Genomic DNA, 15,098 nt, shown 5'->3' on the forward strand with positions numbered 1-15,098 from the left:
TATGGCTCCAGACCAACTGCTCTCCACATACCACTCCCAAAGGTTCCCCCAGGTTGCAAAGCACTGATACCCATCTTCACAGCTGTCAGCTAAGCAAGCATGGTGCCGTGTGCCCATAAACTTAGGACATATAAGCAGGGAGTTCAAGGGCATCTCAGCCACATAGTTAAAGGGCAGCTTGTCTCACATTCAACCAAACCAAAACACCCAGGGCTGGAGAGATGGCATAAAGTCCTTGCCAGCAAATGTGAGGAGCAGAGTTCATATCCCAGTGTGCTCAGTGTGACAGCTGCCAGGAATTCCATAGCTTGAAGGTAGGCATAGTGGAGCCTAGTTACACTAGTTTCCCTTTTTATTATGTGCATGTGTGAATGCAGGAGCATGCACAGGCCAGAGGTGTCAGATCCTCTGAAGCTACACTTACAGGTGTGGGTGCCAGGAATTGAACCCAGGTCCTCTGGAAGAGCAGCAAGAGTCATAATGCTGAGTCATTTCTCTAGTCCCGGACTGGTCTTATCTGTGAACTCTGGGTTCAGCTGAGAGACTCTGACTCCACAAGGCGGAGATTGAGAAAGACACCCGGACTAGCCTTGGGCCTCCATGTGCATGGACACATATGCACGTGCATGTACATCACACACAGAGGCAAAATTTTAAAAGCACAAACCAACAATAACGACAAATCCCCACACCTCACGCAACTGGGAACCAAGTAGGCAAAGTGGGGTTGGCCTCCTGGTCCCATTAGAGGGGACAATAAATGGAGGTGGTCAGAGGGCAACTAGGCTTTCATCCTATGGGGCCACACTGCACAAAGCCAAGTGGAGCCGAGGGACCACGGTGGATTGGAGTGGGCTTCCTGGAAGAGGTTTCAGTTACACCGAATGCTGAAATCAGAGGGGAAGTGAGGAAACTTTGCCTCCAACCATCCTAGGCACCAAGTCAAGGAGAGAATTCATCACAGGGCTCCTCTGATGAGCCCAGGGGAGGATCAGGTCTCCTCCTTGTCTGCCATCCCTCGCCGGTGACTGCCTATCACCCCACCCTACCCTTCTCCTCAGCTTTCACTTTCTCCTGTGTTCCGGCTGGCATCATGGCTGAGGTGGGCAGGACGGCCTCTGGGAAGCCCAAGCTGTTCTTCCCTTTGTGCCAAGGAGAGTGTCATCACAAAGGTGTAGTGACGCGTAGGTCAGCCAAGGTCTCTGAACTGTCCCCATTCAGTGGCTCTTCCTGTGCAGTGGCCCTCAGCTTCTGTGGCTGCAGTGACATCCCTCACTGTACCCATCCCTGTCCACTCTCCCTGGGCCAGCCAGTGGAAAGTCGCCCCTGGGAAGGCATTAGAGCAGGAGGGTCCTTGGGTCAGAGCTAAGCTTCACTGAGGCAGGACCCTGGCTCACTGGCCCAGCTTAAAGGCTGACAAACTGACCAACAGCTGTCCCTAAGCCCGTTCTGTGTCCTGTAGCTTCCTGTAAGTCCACCTGGCAGGAGGAGATATGCCTTTTATGTCTGGCTGTTTCCCATAAGGACAGAGTCTCAATCAGTCTCTTGTTACCAATGGGGTTATCCAAGAGAAACCCCGGGAAGGCTCTGAGCTACTGGGAAGGGCAGGGGCTGAAGAGTGTCACAAAAGTAAGGGCAGCCCCAGCCATCTGATTCACACTGCACTGTCCCACAGGATGGACTCGTTTGAAGACAAGCTTCAGCATCTTCGAGAGGCCTTCAATGCGGGGCGGACGAGGCCAGCTGAGTTCCGGGCTGCACAGCTGCGAGGCCTGGGCCACTTCCTCCGAGACAACAAGCAACGGCTCCAAGAGGCGCTGGCGCAAGACCTACACAAGGTGGCATAGAGCAGGGACAGTGGGCTGGGGGTGTGTGTGCCCCAGGTCAGCAAAGCTGGTACAGCTCAGGCACATCCCCCAGGAAGAGGAGCTGAAAGCCCAGGGGACTGCAGCCCCTTTTGTGAGACATGGCAGACTGTCTGACCCCTTCAGCTGTCCTCCATGTACTCTGCAGCTGCTTATGGAAAACTTGGTGTGTGCTGGGTACCAGTACCAGTCTAGAGTCTGGAGAGATAGAGCAAAGCAAAATCCCTGTGTCTACAGAGCTGACCTTCTCAGGGGACGGGCTGTGCATGCTACCTGCTAATGTGTAAGGTTAACAGGATCCAGCTCATGAAGCTGGGTTTGTATGTGGGGGTCAAAGAAGGCTTTCCTAAGGGAGGAGTGGCTCAGAACAGACAGGAAGTAGGATAAAGAAAGAGATGCATAGACATTGGAGGAAGTGCCCCCCCACCAACATATGCAAAGGTCCTGAGGCAGGACGGCTTGGTGTCCATAACTGAGGAGCAGCAGAAGTCAGAGTGGCTGGAGGAAGTAAGAGGGGAAGATATGGGAGAGAAGGCCTGAGGAAGTGGGCCACACCCTGGAGGATTTGGATCTCACTTGGCACTGTAGACATAACAGCCTCTGTACCCTGCAGGCTCTGTGGTTCCCACTCAGTTCCAGCAGCAGCCATGCAGGCCCCCCACCCCCCAATCCTGAGATAGCTGTTCAAGGGATTGCCCCAGGGAGTTCTCTTCCCTACACCCCTTGAGGTTACCTAGAGACACTCCCCACCCCCAGTCCTAGACTCCTAGGACTAACTCCTGCAGCTTCTCACCAGCCCCGCCCAGCACCCAGGAGACCAGACCTTTCCCCCTTCAGCTCAGGTTCCATCTCTGCTTTCTCATCCGACTCCAGAAACCCGGACCTTACAAAGGATGCAGCAGCCCAGAAAATTCACCTGGGTGCCTCCCTCGGCTCCAGTCAGACTACTCACTGTCCCCACCCTGGGGAGGCCAGGCAGCATCTGCCCAGTGCTATGGCCGTTCCCCCATCCTGCCCCTAACACTCCTCTTGCTGGGCAGTCAGCCAGTCAGGCCTAGTGGAAGGATCAGAGAACTCAGTTTCTTGACCAGAGAGAGACACACAGCCAGGAAAACCAGAGCCCAAGAAGAACCTTGTTCATAGTACCCTGCTCTCCTAAAGTCACTGTGCACCCTGGGTATAGACTGATTTGTAAGCCCACCCAAACCTTCCTAGGGTCCTCAGAGCTGCCAGGCTTGCTGTGATCTGTGTATGGCTGAAACTTGCCAGAACCAGGATCAGCTACTAGGAAGCATGGTGGTGTTGGGTTGCACAAGACATCCACCAGTCTTTGCATGGAGTATTCATTCCCTCATACAGTCTTGCCTGGCACTCTGAACCTCATCTCCTGCCACCAGGGGGGTACTTGGTAGTATTCCCCTGGGCTGTAGGAAACAAGACAAGGAGAATAGGGCCTTGTGCCCCATGCTCTGTAGTTTGTGCTGTGCAGAAGCAGAGCAAACCCTGACCAGCCACAGGGCCTTTGTCCCTGACAGGATTTCTTCCCACTATATAGTCTGCCTCCAGGTGCCCAGGGCTCCCAGGAGTGGGTGAATGAGTGAGTGAGTGAAGGGATAAAAAGATGCAGGAGCTACCGGAAGGAAGCTATGCCTGCTCCAGTCAGCCCTGGTCTTCTTTCCTCTCTGTAGTCAGCCTTTGAGTCAGAGGTGTCTGAGATTGCCATCAGTCAGGCTGAGGTGGAGCTGGCCCTCAGGAACCTGCGGTCTTGGATGAAGGATGAGAAAGTATCCAAGAATCTGGTAATTTGGAGGAGGGGAGGGCAGGGAGGCAGGCTGGCATTGGGAGCTCCTTGTTCCCACAGTGTGGCTCCACAGAGTCTCATTGCTCACCCCTGCTCCAGGCCACACAGCTGGACTCAGCCTTCATCCGCAAGGAGCCCTTTGGTGTGGTCCTTATCATTGTGCCCTGGAATTACCCCTTGAACCTGACACTCGTGCCACTGGTGGGGGCCATTGCTGCAGGTGAGGAGACCGCCACCTTCCCACAGGCCTACTCACGGGAGAGCTCAGGTCTGCCTAGGAACCCAGGGAGACTGGCACCCTGTTCCTGGGTGGCCCCATCCATCACTTCTGATTCTTCATCCAAGGGTGGGTGTGGATACATGCCCTGCATGGCTGCCCTCTCCCAGCATTCCCTCTGTGCTGGCTACAGGGAATTGTGTGGTACTCAAGCCCTCAGAGACCAGCAAAGCCACTGAAAAGATCCTGGCTGAGGTCCTGCCCCGCTATCTGGACCAGGTAAGCAAAGATAGTTGATTTTTTTTTTTTAAGATTTGTTTTATATATGTTACTACACTGCCATTGTCTTCAGACACACCAGAAGAGGACGTCGGATGCCCATTACAGATGGTTGTGAGCCACCATGTGGTTTGGTTGCTGGGAATTGAACTCAGAACCTCTGGGTCAGCTCTTACAGCTGAGCCATCTCTCCAGCCCAATAGCTGAGTTCTTATACTTGGCTAGTGGAGCCTCTTCTAAGTTGCATGGCCTTAGCTATATCTACATCACCTTTCCTCACCTTCCACTTTCCCCCTGGGATCTAGTCCCTGCCATCTGTCCCCTCAAGTCAGCTGGCCCTAACATCATTTTTTTTCTTGGTCTAGTGTTCAGCCACCCCCCACCCCAGGAAGTTCTCAGGAAGGATTGTCCATACCAGGGTGCAGCACAGTGGGTGGGATCCAGGCAGGGTAGACTACCCCTGGGCTCGGAGGCTGGGTCTGAGGAGCTTCACCTACCCCCACAGAGCTGCTTTGCTGTGGTGCTGGGTGGGCCCGAGGAGACCGGGCAGCTGCTGGAACACAGATTTGACTACATCTTCTTCACAGGTAAGGGTCGCCCTGTCCAGGATCCTGGGGAAGGGGCACAGCAGATAACACAGTGGGAAAGCCTTGTGTAGTAAGGCCATAAGCCAGGGGAGGGGATAGTCGAGAGGTGGGGTGACCCTGAGGACGGCTCTACAGGCCCTCTGAGAATCTTGGAGATTGACTCCTGGGTGGTCAGGATGGAGGGACTCTAGGACGTAGGTGGAACAGCCCAGAACTTGGGTTGAGAAAGGTCTGTGGAGAGAGGAGGCCAAAGTTAACGCCTAGACCAGTTGACCAGGTGCCTCTCGACCATGTTCTCAGGGAGCCCTCGGGTAGGCAAGATTGTCATGGCCGCTGCTGCCAAACACCTGACACCCATCACCCTGGAGCTGGGGGGTAAGAACCCCTGCTATGTGGATGACAACTGTGACCCCCAGACAGTGGCCAACCGTGTGGCCTGGTTTCGCTACTTCAACGCCGGCCAGACCTGTGTGGCCCCCGATTATGTCCTGTGTAGCCAGGAGATGCAGGAGCGTCTGGTGCCTGCCCTGCAGAATGCCATCACACGTTTCTATGGAGACAACCCACAGACCTCCCCCAACCTGGGCAGAATCATCAACCAGAAGCATTTCAAGCGGCTCCAGGGATTGCTGGGCTGTGGCCGCATGGCCATCGGGGGCCAGAGTGATGAGGGGGAGCGCTACATTGGTGAGTCTCCCTCTAACCTTAGACCTTTTAAAGCCAGAGGCACCCATGCTGGACTACAGGTCTCAACCTATGTCTGAAACCTCTCCATACCTCTGGAAGCTGGTCTGAGTACACAGCTCTGGGTGGCCAGTGCCACAATGCCCCGATCAATCTGGGTCCTCACAAAACCCAGAACCCATTGAGCTGTGACCTCACTCTAGAGATACAGAGTGTGACTTAAACTTCTGTTCTAGCTTTTGTTGTTCTGTGAGACTCCAGACCTCAACTAGAAGTCAGACCCTGGACTTACGCCCCTCTTTCTGAAAACGGTCTTTCCTCTGGGTTGCCTCTTGTATTGCAGCCCCCACAGTGTTAGTGGATGTGCAGGAGGCAGAGCCCGTAATGCAGGAGGAGATCTTTGGGCCCATCCTGCCCCTGGTGACTGTGAGGAGCCTGGATGAGGCCATTGAGTTCATCAACAGGAGGGAGAAGCCACTTGCGCTGTATGCCTTCTCTAAGAGAAGCCAGGTGGGAATCAAGTACCAGCAGTGGGCTGTAGGAGGGTGGCAACAAGGGGGCTCAGCCCCTCTGGGTAGTTACAGGGCTTTAGGCATGGTGACCTCCTTGCTTTGTCCCTGCCCTCCCTCTCAAAAGGCAAACCTTACCTGGGGCAAACTATCCTGGATGCCATCACACCTGGCCAAACAATGTTTTGAGCTGCAGTCTCATGTAGCCCAAGTACATACATGATACATATACAACACACACACACACACATACACACATACATGGCATACACACACATACATACATACACATATACACACATACATACACACACATACATACATACATGGCACAAATACATACATACAGGCAAAATATAAACATCAAATAAATACATCTTAAAGACTAAAAACAAACAAGTTTACCAAATAAGGGGCTAGGTTAGATAGCTGAGCCATTAAAGATATCACAAAGCCTGGTGACCTGAGTTAAAGCTCCAAGAATCCTGTGGGAGAACAACAAACTGCAAATTTTTCGTCCAAAAGATCTTTACGTGAGCTATGACTGGTGTCTCCCTAGTCTCTGTCACATACACATAAATATACAATAAAATGTAATAAAATTAAAAACAATTCCTACCAAGTCAGCTATATACCCAGCTGTCATCATTCTTAAAATACACTTTACTTATACAAAACTTCAAGTATATGAAAAGCTGCAAAGTCAGTAGACTTCCCGTGTACCTCACAACTAGGAAAGTACAGCAAGCATCACTACCACTGCCCCTCCATCCTGACCACGGGTGCTCCAGACCTTGTGCTTCATGGACTCGGCCAAGATCTCTGCAATGTCCCCCAGTTTCCTGGTTTCTCACAAGTCCATATCAGGGAATGGGATTCTAGAGAGAATGCCTCTGAGCCGTCACAGAGCCACCCTAGAAGGCTCTGCTGAGAGATGTTCTGTCCTGTCTGAAGGATCTGAGCAAGCCTTCATGCTGGCCTGGAGGACAGTATACTGGAGCTCTGGTTATGGAGGGGCAGCTACCATGTCACTACAGACATGTTCCAGACCCCAGGGTTTGTTTGTCTCCTGAGCCATTTATTCAGTCAGAACAGCTTCTTGTGTGTGCTCTCAGTTTAGCATTTTTATTACCTTTGTATATTTCTGTGTGCACATGCAGAGGTTGGAAGACAACTTGCAGGAATCAGTTCTCCTTCTACCTGTGGATCCGGGGCATCAATCTTAGGTCATCAGGCTTGGTGGCAAGTTCCTGTATCCTCTGGAACACATCACCAGCCCCATTGTTAAAAAAAACAATTTTTTTTAAACATTTATTTATTGTGTGGTGGTCAGAGGATAATTTGAGGAGTCAGCTCTCTCTTTTTACCATGTGTGTTTTATTTTGGGGACCAAGTCATATTGTCAGGATTAGCAGCAAGAGTCTTTACACACTGAGCCATCTCAGTAGCCCTTTTAATGAGGTGGGGTTTCAAATAGCTCAGGCTAGCCTTCAACTCACTATGTAGGTAAGGATTACCTTGAACTCCTGGCCCTCTTGCCTTCACTGATGTAATTACAGGCGCATGCCACCAGAGCCAATACTGTGTCTGACTATGCAAGGCTGTCTTGGTTCTGCCCTGTGGCCACTTCCTCCTTTGTTCTACACAAATGTCTCTGCTGGGACCAACTCAGACTCACCTTCCAACTCAGCCATTCCTCCGTGGAACCTTTAGAAAACACAACACAGCACTCTCAACCAGCCAACTGCCCTCAGGGTCCCTGAACCCAGCACGGGTCTGGTTGTCTTCCAGTCTGCTCCCCTATTGATGTGACTATCACTCGGGACAGCCTCAGGCTGAGGCAATGCTGATACCTGGTAGGATCCACTTCACAGGACAAGGCCCAACTCAGACTTGTCATTAGAGGCCATTAAGTAGGGCAAACCCATCTCCTCTCCCTTCAGCGTTCGAGGGACCTGCAGACTGAAGAAAAATCTTCAGAATGTCAGGCAAGGCTGAGCTCAGACTGCTAAGTCCAAACCTGACCTTAGGGACCCAAACTCACCCCACAGTGCCCCTTGTTTCTTTCCCTTCTCTCTGGAAGAACTGCCTCATTTAGAGTAAGACTCAGTAGCCACCCTGTCCCCCTCCCTGGGAAACCTCCATGACTTGCTACCTCACTGTGTCCCTTCTCTGCCTGTCTGAGTAGATGATGCCAGGTCCCATGACTTATTCTTGGGCTTGTGTCCCAACACTCTGCCAGAGACACATACAGGCGGACACATAGAGAATATGGCCCCAGGGTGGAGTTTGTGAGTCTGGACCTCAGGCCCTCACTGAAACAAAGTCATCTAGGTGGGCTTCACAAGTTCCCTTTCTCTCCCAGGTCGTCAAACAGGTGTTGGCCCGGACCAGCAGCGGGGGCTTCTGCGGGAACGATGGCTTCATGCACATGACCCTGTCCAGCCTTCCTTTTGGAGGAGTGGGTAGGTATTGGCGGAGCTCTGCCCTCCTGGGCTGATCCCCCACCTGCATCCCATTCTGCTACCTGACCACACTAACTGCAGAAGATGCGCCTCTCAGTGCCCAGTGCAGCAGGCAGGAGTGGAAGCCCCTCTTCACTGAGAATGTCCATCTAGTCTGCCTGTCTCCCACCTTCCTACAGTCTCTGGTGGAACTTTCCAGATATTCTCACCCATCCCCACATATTCCCTGCCTTCAACTCTAGGACAGGGCCAAATGATGCTCCTTTAGTCTTCCCATGTCCCTGAAAACCAGCTCTGGGTATCTCTGCTTCCAGGAGGTCAGGGATGTGGAGAAGCAAACAACTCCCAGCAAGCCACAGGCATGTGACCAGAGTAGCCACTTCTTCTTTAGGCTTACTTCCTCACCGAAAGTGTCTTGGTCCTTACACCCAGTCAGATTCAATAACAGAACAAGGGACAGCATTGCCTCGCCAGTCCTGGTCTTGCCTGGAAGTCCTGCTCTGTTAGTCTGTGGTGGCAGCTACTGAACTTGACCCTTACACCACCCCCCATCCCCCAACCCCCTGCACATACTCTATCTGGCTGACATATTCCTTTGGTCTCACTCACTTTAACAAATCAGCTTTATTACTCCCAACTCCATCCAGGCCATGCCCCCTGTACTTTCTGAGTTGAGTCCTTGTCCCTTCCTAGACAGTTAAAAGTTATACAGGTTTGAAGATGTCTGCCACAAACTTAGAAGGAAGGTGCCACTCTAACAGAGCCTGAGGCAATCACTTGTCCAGAGTGATATACATGCAGGACAGGGCTGGGATTCAACACTGGGCATCCTGGCTCCTGAATTCACACCTATGACATCAGTTTGCCTGTCCCTCAGGACACCCGATAAACTGGATGGGACAAGCTCAGTTGCTCATCCACAATGCCTTGTGACTAGCCAACTGAACAGACAAAGAAACAGAGGCTAAGACAGCCTACCTGTCTATGTGATGTCCCCTCAGTTGGCCCTTAAAGACCTAAAGACCCATGTTCTGTTCTGCCCACAGGAACCAGCGGGATGGGCAGATACCATGGCAAGTTTTCCTTTGACACCTTTTCCAACCAGCGTGCCTGTCTGCTGCGCAGCCCCGGAATGGAGAAAGTCAATGACTTGCGCTACCCGCCCTACACCAGTCGCAATCTCAGGGTGTTGCTGCTGGCTATGGAGGAAAGGAGCTGCAGCTGCACGCTGCTGTAAGCAGGGGTGTTAGGGCACAGACACCTGCCTGGGTCACAGCTGTGGAGGAAGTGGCCTGCCAGGGCCCAGGCCACAGAGTTTGCCTAGGCCTTCTTAATGCAGCCCTCCACCTCCTGGGGCTCCTCTTTTTGGACCTTTGAATAAGTTAAGGTAGAAATATAGGAAGGGATGAGGTGACCTGCCCGTCCTCTCCAGTGCTAGCCATAGAATCTTCGAGAAAACGGGGCACTTCTGAACTACCCACCTTCTTGTGGGTAGTGTTGCAAGGGAATAGTGATGGCACAGGCCATACTCTGACCAGGAATGTCTGGATCTTCTGAACCTCAGTTTTCTATCTGCACAATGGAGATAAATGAACAAAGACAGCCTATGGTTGCTGGAAGTATTAAACTAGGAGGGCTGACTCCAAGCTACAGGTGTCTTGTCTTTTTCGGAGTAGATGTACTGCCACCACCGTAAGACTACGATTCTCCCCCAGCTACTCTTTACCCCTTAGCTCAGCACATGGTATCCCTATCTCGTCCCATGCAGACTCCTCCCCATTCTACTCAGCGGTGAAACATTCCACCAGTCTGAGCTCCAAGCCCCACTTCCAGCCACTCAACTGCTAAAACCCAAATTTTTGACATCCTGTCTCTACACCTGGCCTGGTTTTTGACCAAGTCAACATGTCCTTCCTGCCAGATTCCTCACTGCCAGCTTAGACACTACTTCCTAAAGGAAGTCTTAGCTGACCACTCCATACAAGGCATGCAGACTGATCATGGTTCCCTAGTCCCAGGGGCTGACTTGACAAAAGTCTTGTTACCCGCGGCCGTTACAAGAACCAGAAGTTAGGGCGCTAATAAGCTGTCGCCATCTTTGCAGTATTCAAATGAGCTCCACCCCGCCCCCCTCCTGGGACTGTACCGCCGTCCCAAACTGAGCTCAGGAAGTCCCGCCTTCAGCATCTCGGAAGTCAGGAGAATTAACCTCTACGATACAATATGGCAGCTCCCTACAAAGCTTCAAGCAGCTGCTTCCATCAGCCAATTAGAGAAAAATATAGTCCTCGGCCCGCCTCCTGCAGCAGCACAGGCCAATCAGACCAAAGAAGGAAAGGTCACTATGGAAAAAGGCGTGAGAAGCTCGCCCAATGGCAGCATCCTGAACTTAGGCCCCGCCTTCCGGTTGACCCGCACCTGGGCCAGGGAGGGAGCCGCCGCACTTCAAGGTGGGTGTCCAGGACAAGGCGACGAAGACAGGGTCTAGGTGACGCAACGACAGGGTTTAAGGGGGTGTCACCGCTGACCTCGTGAAGTCTGGGATCTAGCGGATCGGCTCCGGACCCGCGGCTTCTGTGTCCTTCCGCGAGCTGCGGGCCGAGACGCCTGCACCCTCGGGCGCATGCGCTGCCTTCTCGGATGCCTTCTGCATTCATAGGGTCAGAGGTCAAGGGGAAGGTCTGAGAGAAAGTGGTAGGTTGGGATCCAGGATTGCCTGGGGTCAAGAATTGGCCGACCCGCTACAGGTCAAAGGTCACAGAAGAGCGCTAGAGTGTTGATGAAGTGTCCTAGGTCAACATCCTTTTCTTTGGTTGCATACATCTCTAATTTTCGGGAACCCTCTTTCTACATCGGGACCAGAAACTGAGGCCAGGGGACATCATTTGCCCAAGGTCATTCCAAAGGCTCCGGGAGAGTTCCAGGAGGTCCTTGGGTTGGGAAGAGGAACTTGACCCTGATGATTAAGGGTTTTCTGCAAATATCTCCTGGATTCCCGTCTTGGTTCAAATGGCATTGGGTAATTGGGGGACACTCACTGAACATGACAGGAGACAGGGTCTGTGACATTTGGCATGAAGCCTAGCTCAGAGTTAACTGGATACACTGGTGGTGGTCGAGGAGTTTTGGTGTGAACGGAGGAGGAGTGGACATGGGAAAATGGATTAAGTAGGTTGCTTAGGAGCTGCAGAAATAGAAGGAACTTGGGGTGACCTCACTCTTCGAGTCAGCAGAGTGAGGTCATAGTAATGGTTAGGGGTACTGCTCTTGACTGGGATGGTGTGTGAATAGGGCGTAAGATAGAGGTCCTGAGGAGGGTAGTTTAGACCCTTCCCTTGTTCTTCATGTTCCAGATGTACCGTCTGAGTTCGTCAATGCTGCCACGGGCCTTGGCCCAGGCCATGCGCACAGGTAGGCCCAGAGGCCTTTCCTGGGGTTGGGGGAGCCGAGCTTCCTGGTGTGAAATCACCTCTCTTCTTGCAGGATATCTTAATGGCCAAAACCTTCATAGCAGTGCAGTGGCGGCTACATACAGTGAGTACCAGATCTTCTGACTTGAGCTTTTCCTGACCATCATCATACCTGAGGCCAGGGAAATTGCTTTGCTAGGGGCCACTCTGAAAATGAAGGTAGCGATCAAGAGAGAATGTGACTCACAGTCACTGGTGGCATCAAAGGAGAGAGACATGTGATGGGAAAGAGCTGCTAGGTCCTGTTCCCCTTCATCAGGACCCTTACTCCCTCATCTTGAAAAGCTTTGCCTGGGTGTGCATTGAGTTACCTGGTCAGAAGGAAAACCACCAGGGCCACCGGGGCTGCAGGCTGATTTTCCTGGGCCTTCACTAAGAACCCACCTGCTGCCCCTAGAGTTGAGAGTTGGCCCTCACCTTCCAGAGCCAGCTTCCTTAACCTCCCCTGACCTCCTGCAGAGTATGTGAATATGAAGACACAGGAGCCTGAGGTGGACATGAAGTCTGCGACGGACAGTGCAGCTCGGATTCTGATGTGGACAGAACTCTTCCGAGGTGGGTGCCGGGGGAGAGAAGTGAGTCAGGCATGGATAGCCGGGGAGGACAGCATCTTCTTACCAGCCCTGTGCTACTCACAGGACTGGGCATGACCCTAAGTTACCTCTTTCGGGAGCCTGCCACCATCAACTACCCCTTTGAGAAGGGCCCACTGAGCCCACGCTTCCGTGGAGAGCATGCACTGCGCCGCTACCCATCTGGAGAGGAGCGTTGCATCGCCTGCAAGCTCTGTGAGGCCATCTGTCCTGCACAGGTGAGTCTGTCTGCCTTCTAACTGCCTGGCCCTAAATCTGACCCCTACCCTGATCCACTCCCCCAGGAAAAGTCCCTTCTTTTTTCTTTTGAGACAGAGTCTAGCTATGTGGCACCAGCTGTCCTGGAACTCACTGTGTAGACTAGGCTGGACTTGAGCTCACAGATCTGTCTGCCTCTGTTTTTTCCTTGGCCTCTGCCTCTGGAGTACTAAGATAAAAGCATGCACTGCCACAGACACCTGACATTGTCCGTTTCATGCTTGACGTAACCCTGTCCCTGTGTGTGGGACAGTGAGTCCTTGATGTCTAAGTGCTGAGTCAGGAAGCCTGCCAGGGGTGGGCTACATCCCAAGCAGGCCACATGGCATACTTATATCCCACCCTGGGAGTCAATAATCAGGTGACATTTGGGACTAGGGGCCATGGAATGGTTTCAGGAGCCCTGTCTGTCTGCCCATTCTGGGTTCCAGCCAAGGATATGGAGCAGGAATGGCTGCTCCTCAGAGCCTGGCTTTCGATTGTGCTGCTAGGCGCTACACAGAGTGCCCAAGGCTGGGACCGTTTATGGAAACAGAAAGATGCAGTGATGGCTTTGTTGTGCCTAGCACGAGCTCTAGCACCTGCCACCCTTACCTTCCCAGTGACACTCCCTAGCCTGCCATGTTTAACTCCAGCTCCTAGCTGTGCCCCTGGTGTGCCCCAGAAGCTCAGTGGTGGCTGGCATGGTTCCTAGGTAGTGTGCACATTGCACAGACAGGCTACGCACATTCCTCATATCCTCCCTGAAGCTGCAAGAGTAGCCAGGAAAGATTTTTTTCTAAAAATATTTATTTATTTATTTTATATATGTGAGTACACTGTCACTGTCTTCAGACACACCAGAAGAAGGCATCGGATCCCATTACAGATGGTTGTGAGCCACCATGTGGTTGCTGGGAATTGAACTCAGGACCTCTGAAGAGCAGTCAGTGCTCTTAACTGCTGAGCCATCTCTCCAACCCGCCAGGAGAGATTTTATTCTCACTATTAGAAACACAAAAGGATTTGCCTTTGCTGGATGTGGTGGTACATGCCTTTAATCCAGGCCATCCTAATCTACAGAGTTCCAGGATATCCAGGACTACACAGAGAAACTCTGTTTCAAAAAAGAGAAAAAGAAAGAAAAGCTGTGCCTTCTGAGGCTCTACTGTGAGTAGCGAACTTGCCATTAGAGAGTGTCAAGTTCCTTAAAGGTCCTGGCCTGTAGTTCCCAGGCTATCCCTTTTTACCCTTGGCTGGCATACAGCAGCCCCCTAGAAACTGAAAGTTAAGCATATACCCTCAAAATGTGTCTATGTCCTTCATTACTATGTGAATTCAGGAAATCCCTCGATCTCTCTTGAGTTTAATTTTCTCCAACAAATGGGGATTGTTAGAAAAGTTGTTTAACATGGCAGTCATTGGGTTCTTACTGTCCAGGGGACCTCTTAGGGCCATACCTTTTCAGGGAGCAAAGCAGATCATAGCCTTTTTCTTGTGGGACAGGAGGGTTCCCCTGGGCAAATGCTGAGCAAAAGCCTGGCAGAGACTAATGGGGCCACGTGAGTAGTCGCTCATTTGGAGGGCTGAGGAAATGAGGCATCCATGCAGACCTCCAGGGTCAGATTGGGCTGTGATGGCAGACCCAGGGCCAGGAGGGGTCTGCCAGTATGACAGTGACCTGTGGCTGCTCCCTCAGGCCATCACCATTGAGGCTGAGCCAAGAGCTGATGGCAGTCGCCGGACTACACGCTATGACATTGACATGACCAAGTGTATCTACTGTGGCTTCTGCCAGGAAGCCTGCCCTGTTGATGCTATTGTGGAGGTGAGTCGGGCTGGGTGTGTGGCAAGAGCACAGTCCCCTGGGAAGGGTTTGCCCTGCTGACTATCCACCTTCTCACAGGGCCCCAACTTTGAGTTCTCCACGGAGACACACGAGGAGTTGTTATACAACAAGGAGAAGCTACTCAACAATGGAGACAAGTGGGAGGCCGAGATCGCCGCCAACATCCAGGCTGACTACCTGTACCGGTGACCAGGAGACTGGTGACCTTGGCCACCTGGCTCAGCATTATGGCCCCTGTAGTCCATAAAGAAACTATGATCCCACACTGCCTGTTGTGTTGTTCCATTTCTAGGGCAGCCAGGCTTCTGGTTTGCTCCACCCAGACCTGCTTCGTTGTCCCCTCAGTGGGTTCCAGTGGCTCACCTGCCCACAAAATTCAGCAGATGCAGAGCCCAGCCATCCTCTGTGGCTCACAGGCCTACAGGGCCTCTTCGTGGTTGGCAGCAGTACCCAGAACCAAATCACACATCTGGGCTTCTTCCCACAGCCTGACAGTGCAGGTCTCCATGGGCTGTCCCCGTCGTTGGGTGTCCGAGAGGTGA

The 15,098-nt window shown here is 52.4% G+C and overlaps 2 protein-coding genes across 5 annotated transcripts; both read left to right on the forward strand.

Annotated features, from left to right (window-relative positions):
• Positions 1–1,676: 1,676 nt before the first annotated feature.
• ALDH3B1 (aldehyde dehydrogenase 3 family member B1) lies at positions 1,677–10,005 on the forward strand (the record flags this gene model as incomplete). Its single annotated transcript, XM_080912773.1, has 9 exons — positions 1,677–1,838; positions 3,554–3,664; positions 3,766–3,886; positions 4,077–4,162; positions 4,668–4,749; positions 5,050–5,436; positions 5,777–5,943; positions 8,308–8,407; positions 9,454–10,005. The coding sequence occupies 9 exons, from the start codon at positions 1,677–1,679 to the stop codon at positions 9,642–9,644; spliced, it is 1,407 nt and encodes a 468-aa protein (XP_080768899.1). The 3' UTR covers positions 9,645–10,005.
• Positions 10,006–10,802: 797 nt separating this feature from the next.
• NDUFS8 (NADH:ubiquinone oxidoreductase core subunit S8) lies at positions 10,803–14,821 on the forward strand. Of its 4 annotated transcripts, none has more exons than XM_080912494.1 (7): positions 10,803–10,857; positions 11,761–11,818; positions 11,891–11,941; positions 12,337–12,432; positions 12,516–12,688; positions 14,407–14,535; positions 14,614–14,821. In XM_080912494.1, the coding sequence occupies exons 2-7, from the start codon at positions 11,761–11,763 to the stop codon at positions 14,743–14,745; spliced, it is 639 nt and encodes a 212-aa protein (XP_080768620.1). In that variant the 5' UTR covers positions 10,803–10,857; the 3' UTR covers positions 14,746–14,821. The 4 variants fall into 4 exon arrangements, with proteins under 4 accessions (XP_080768620.1, XP_080768621.1, XP_080768623.1 ...); XM_080912495.1 differs by lacking the exon at positions 10,803–10,857 and adding an exon at positions 10,867–11,101; XM_080912497.1 differs by lacking the exon at positions 10,803–10,857 and adding an exon at positions 11,177–11,200.
• Positions 14,822–15,098: the final 277 nt, after the last annotated feature.

This window comes from Micromys minutus, assembly GCF_963924665.1.
Source record: "Micromys minutus genome assembly, chromosome: 2".
Lineage (NCBI taxonomy): Eukaryota > Metazoa > Chordata > Mammalia > Rodentia > Muridae > Micromys > Micromys minutus.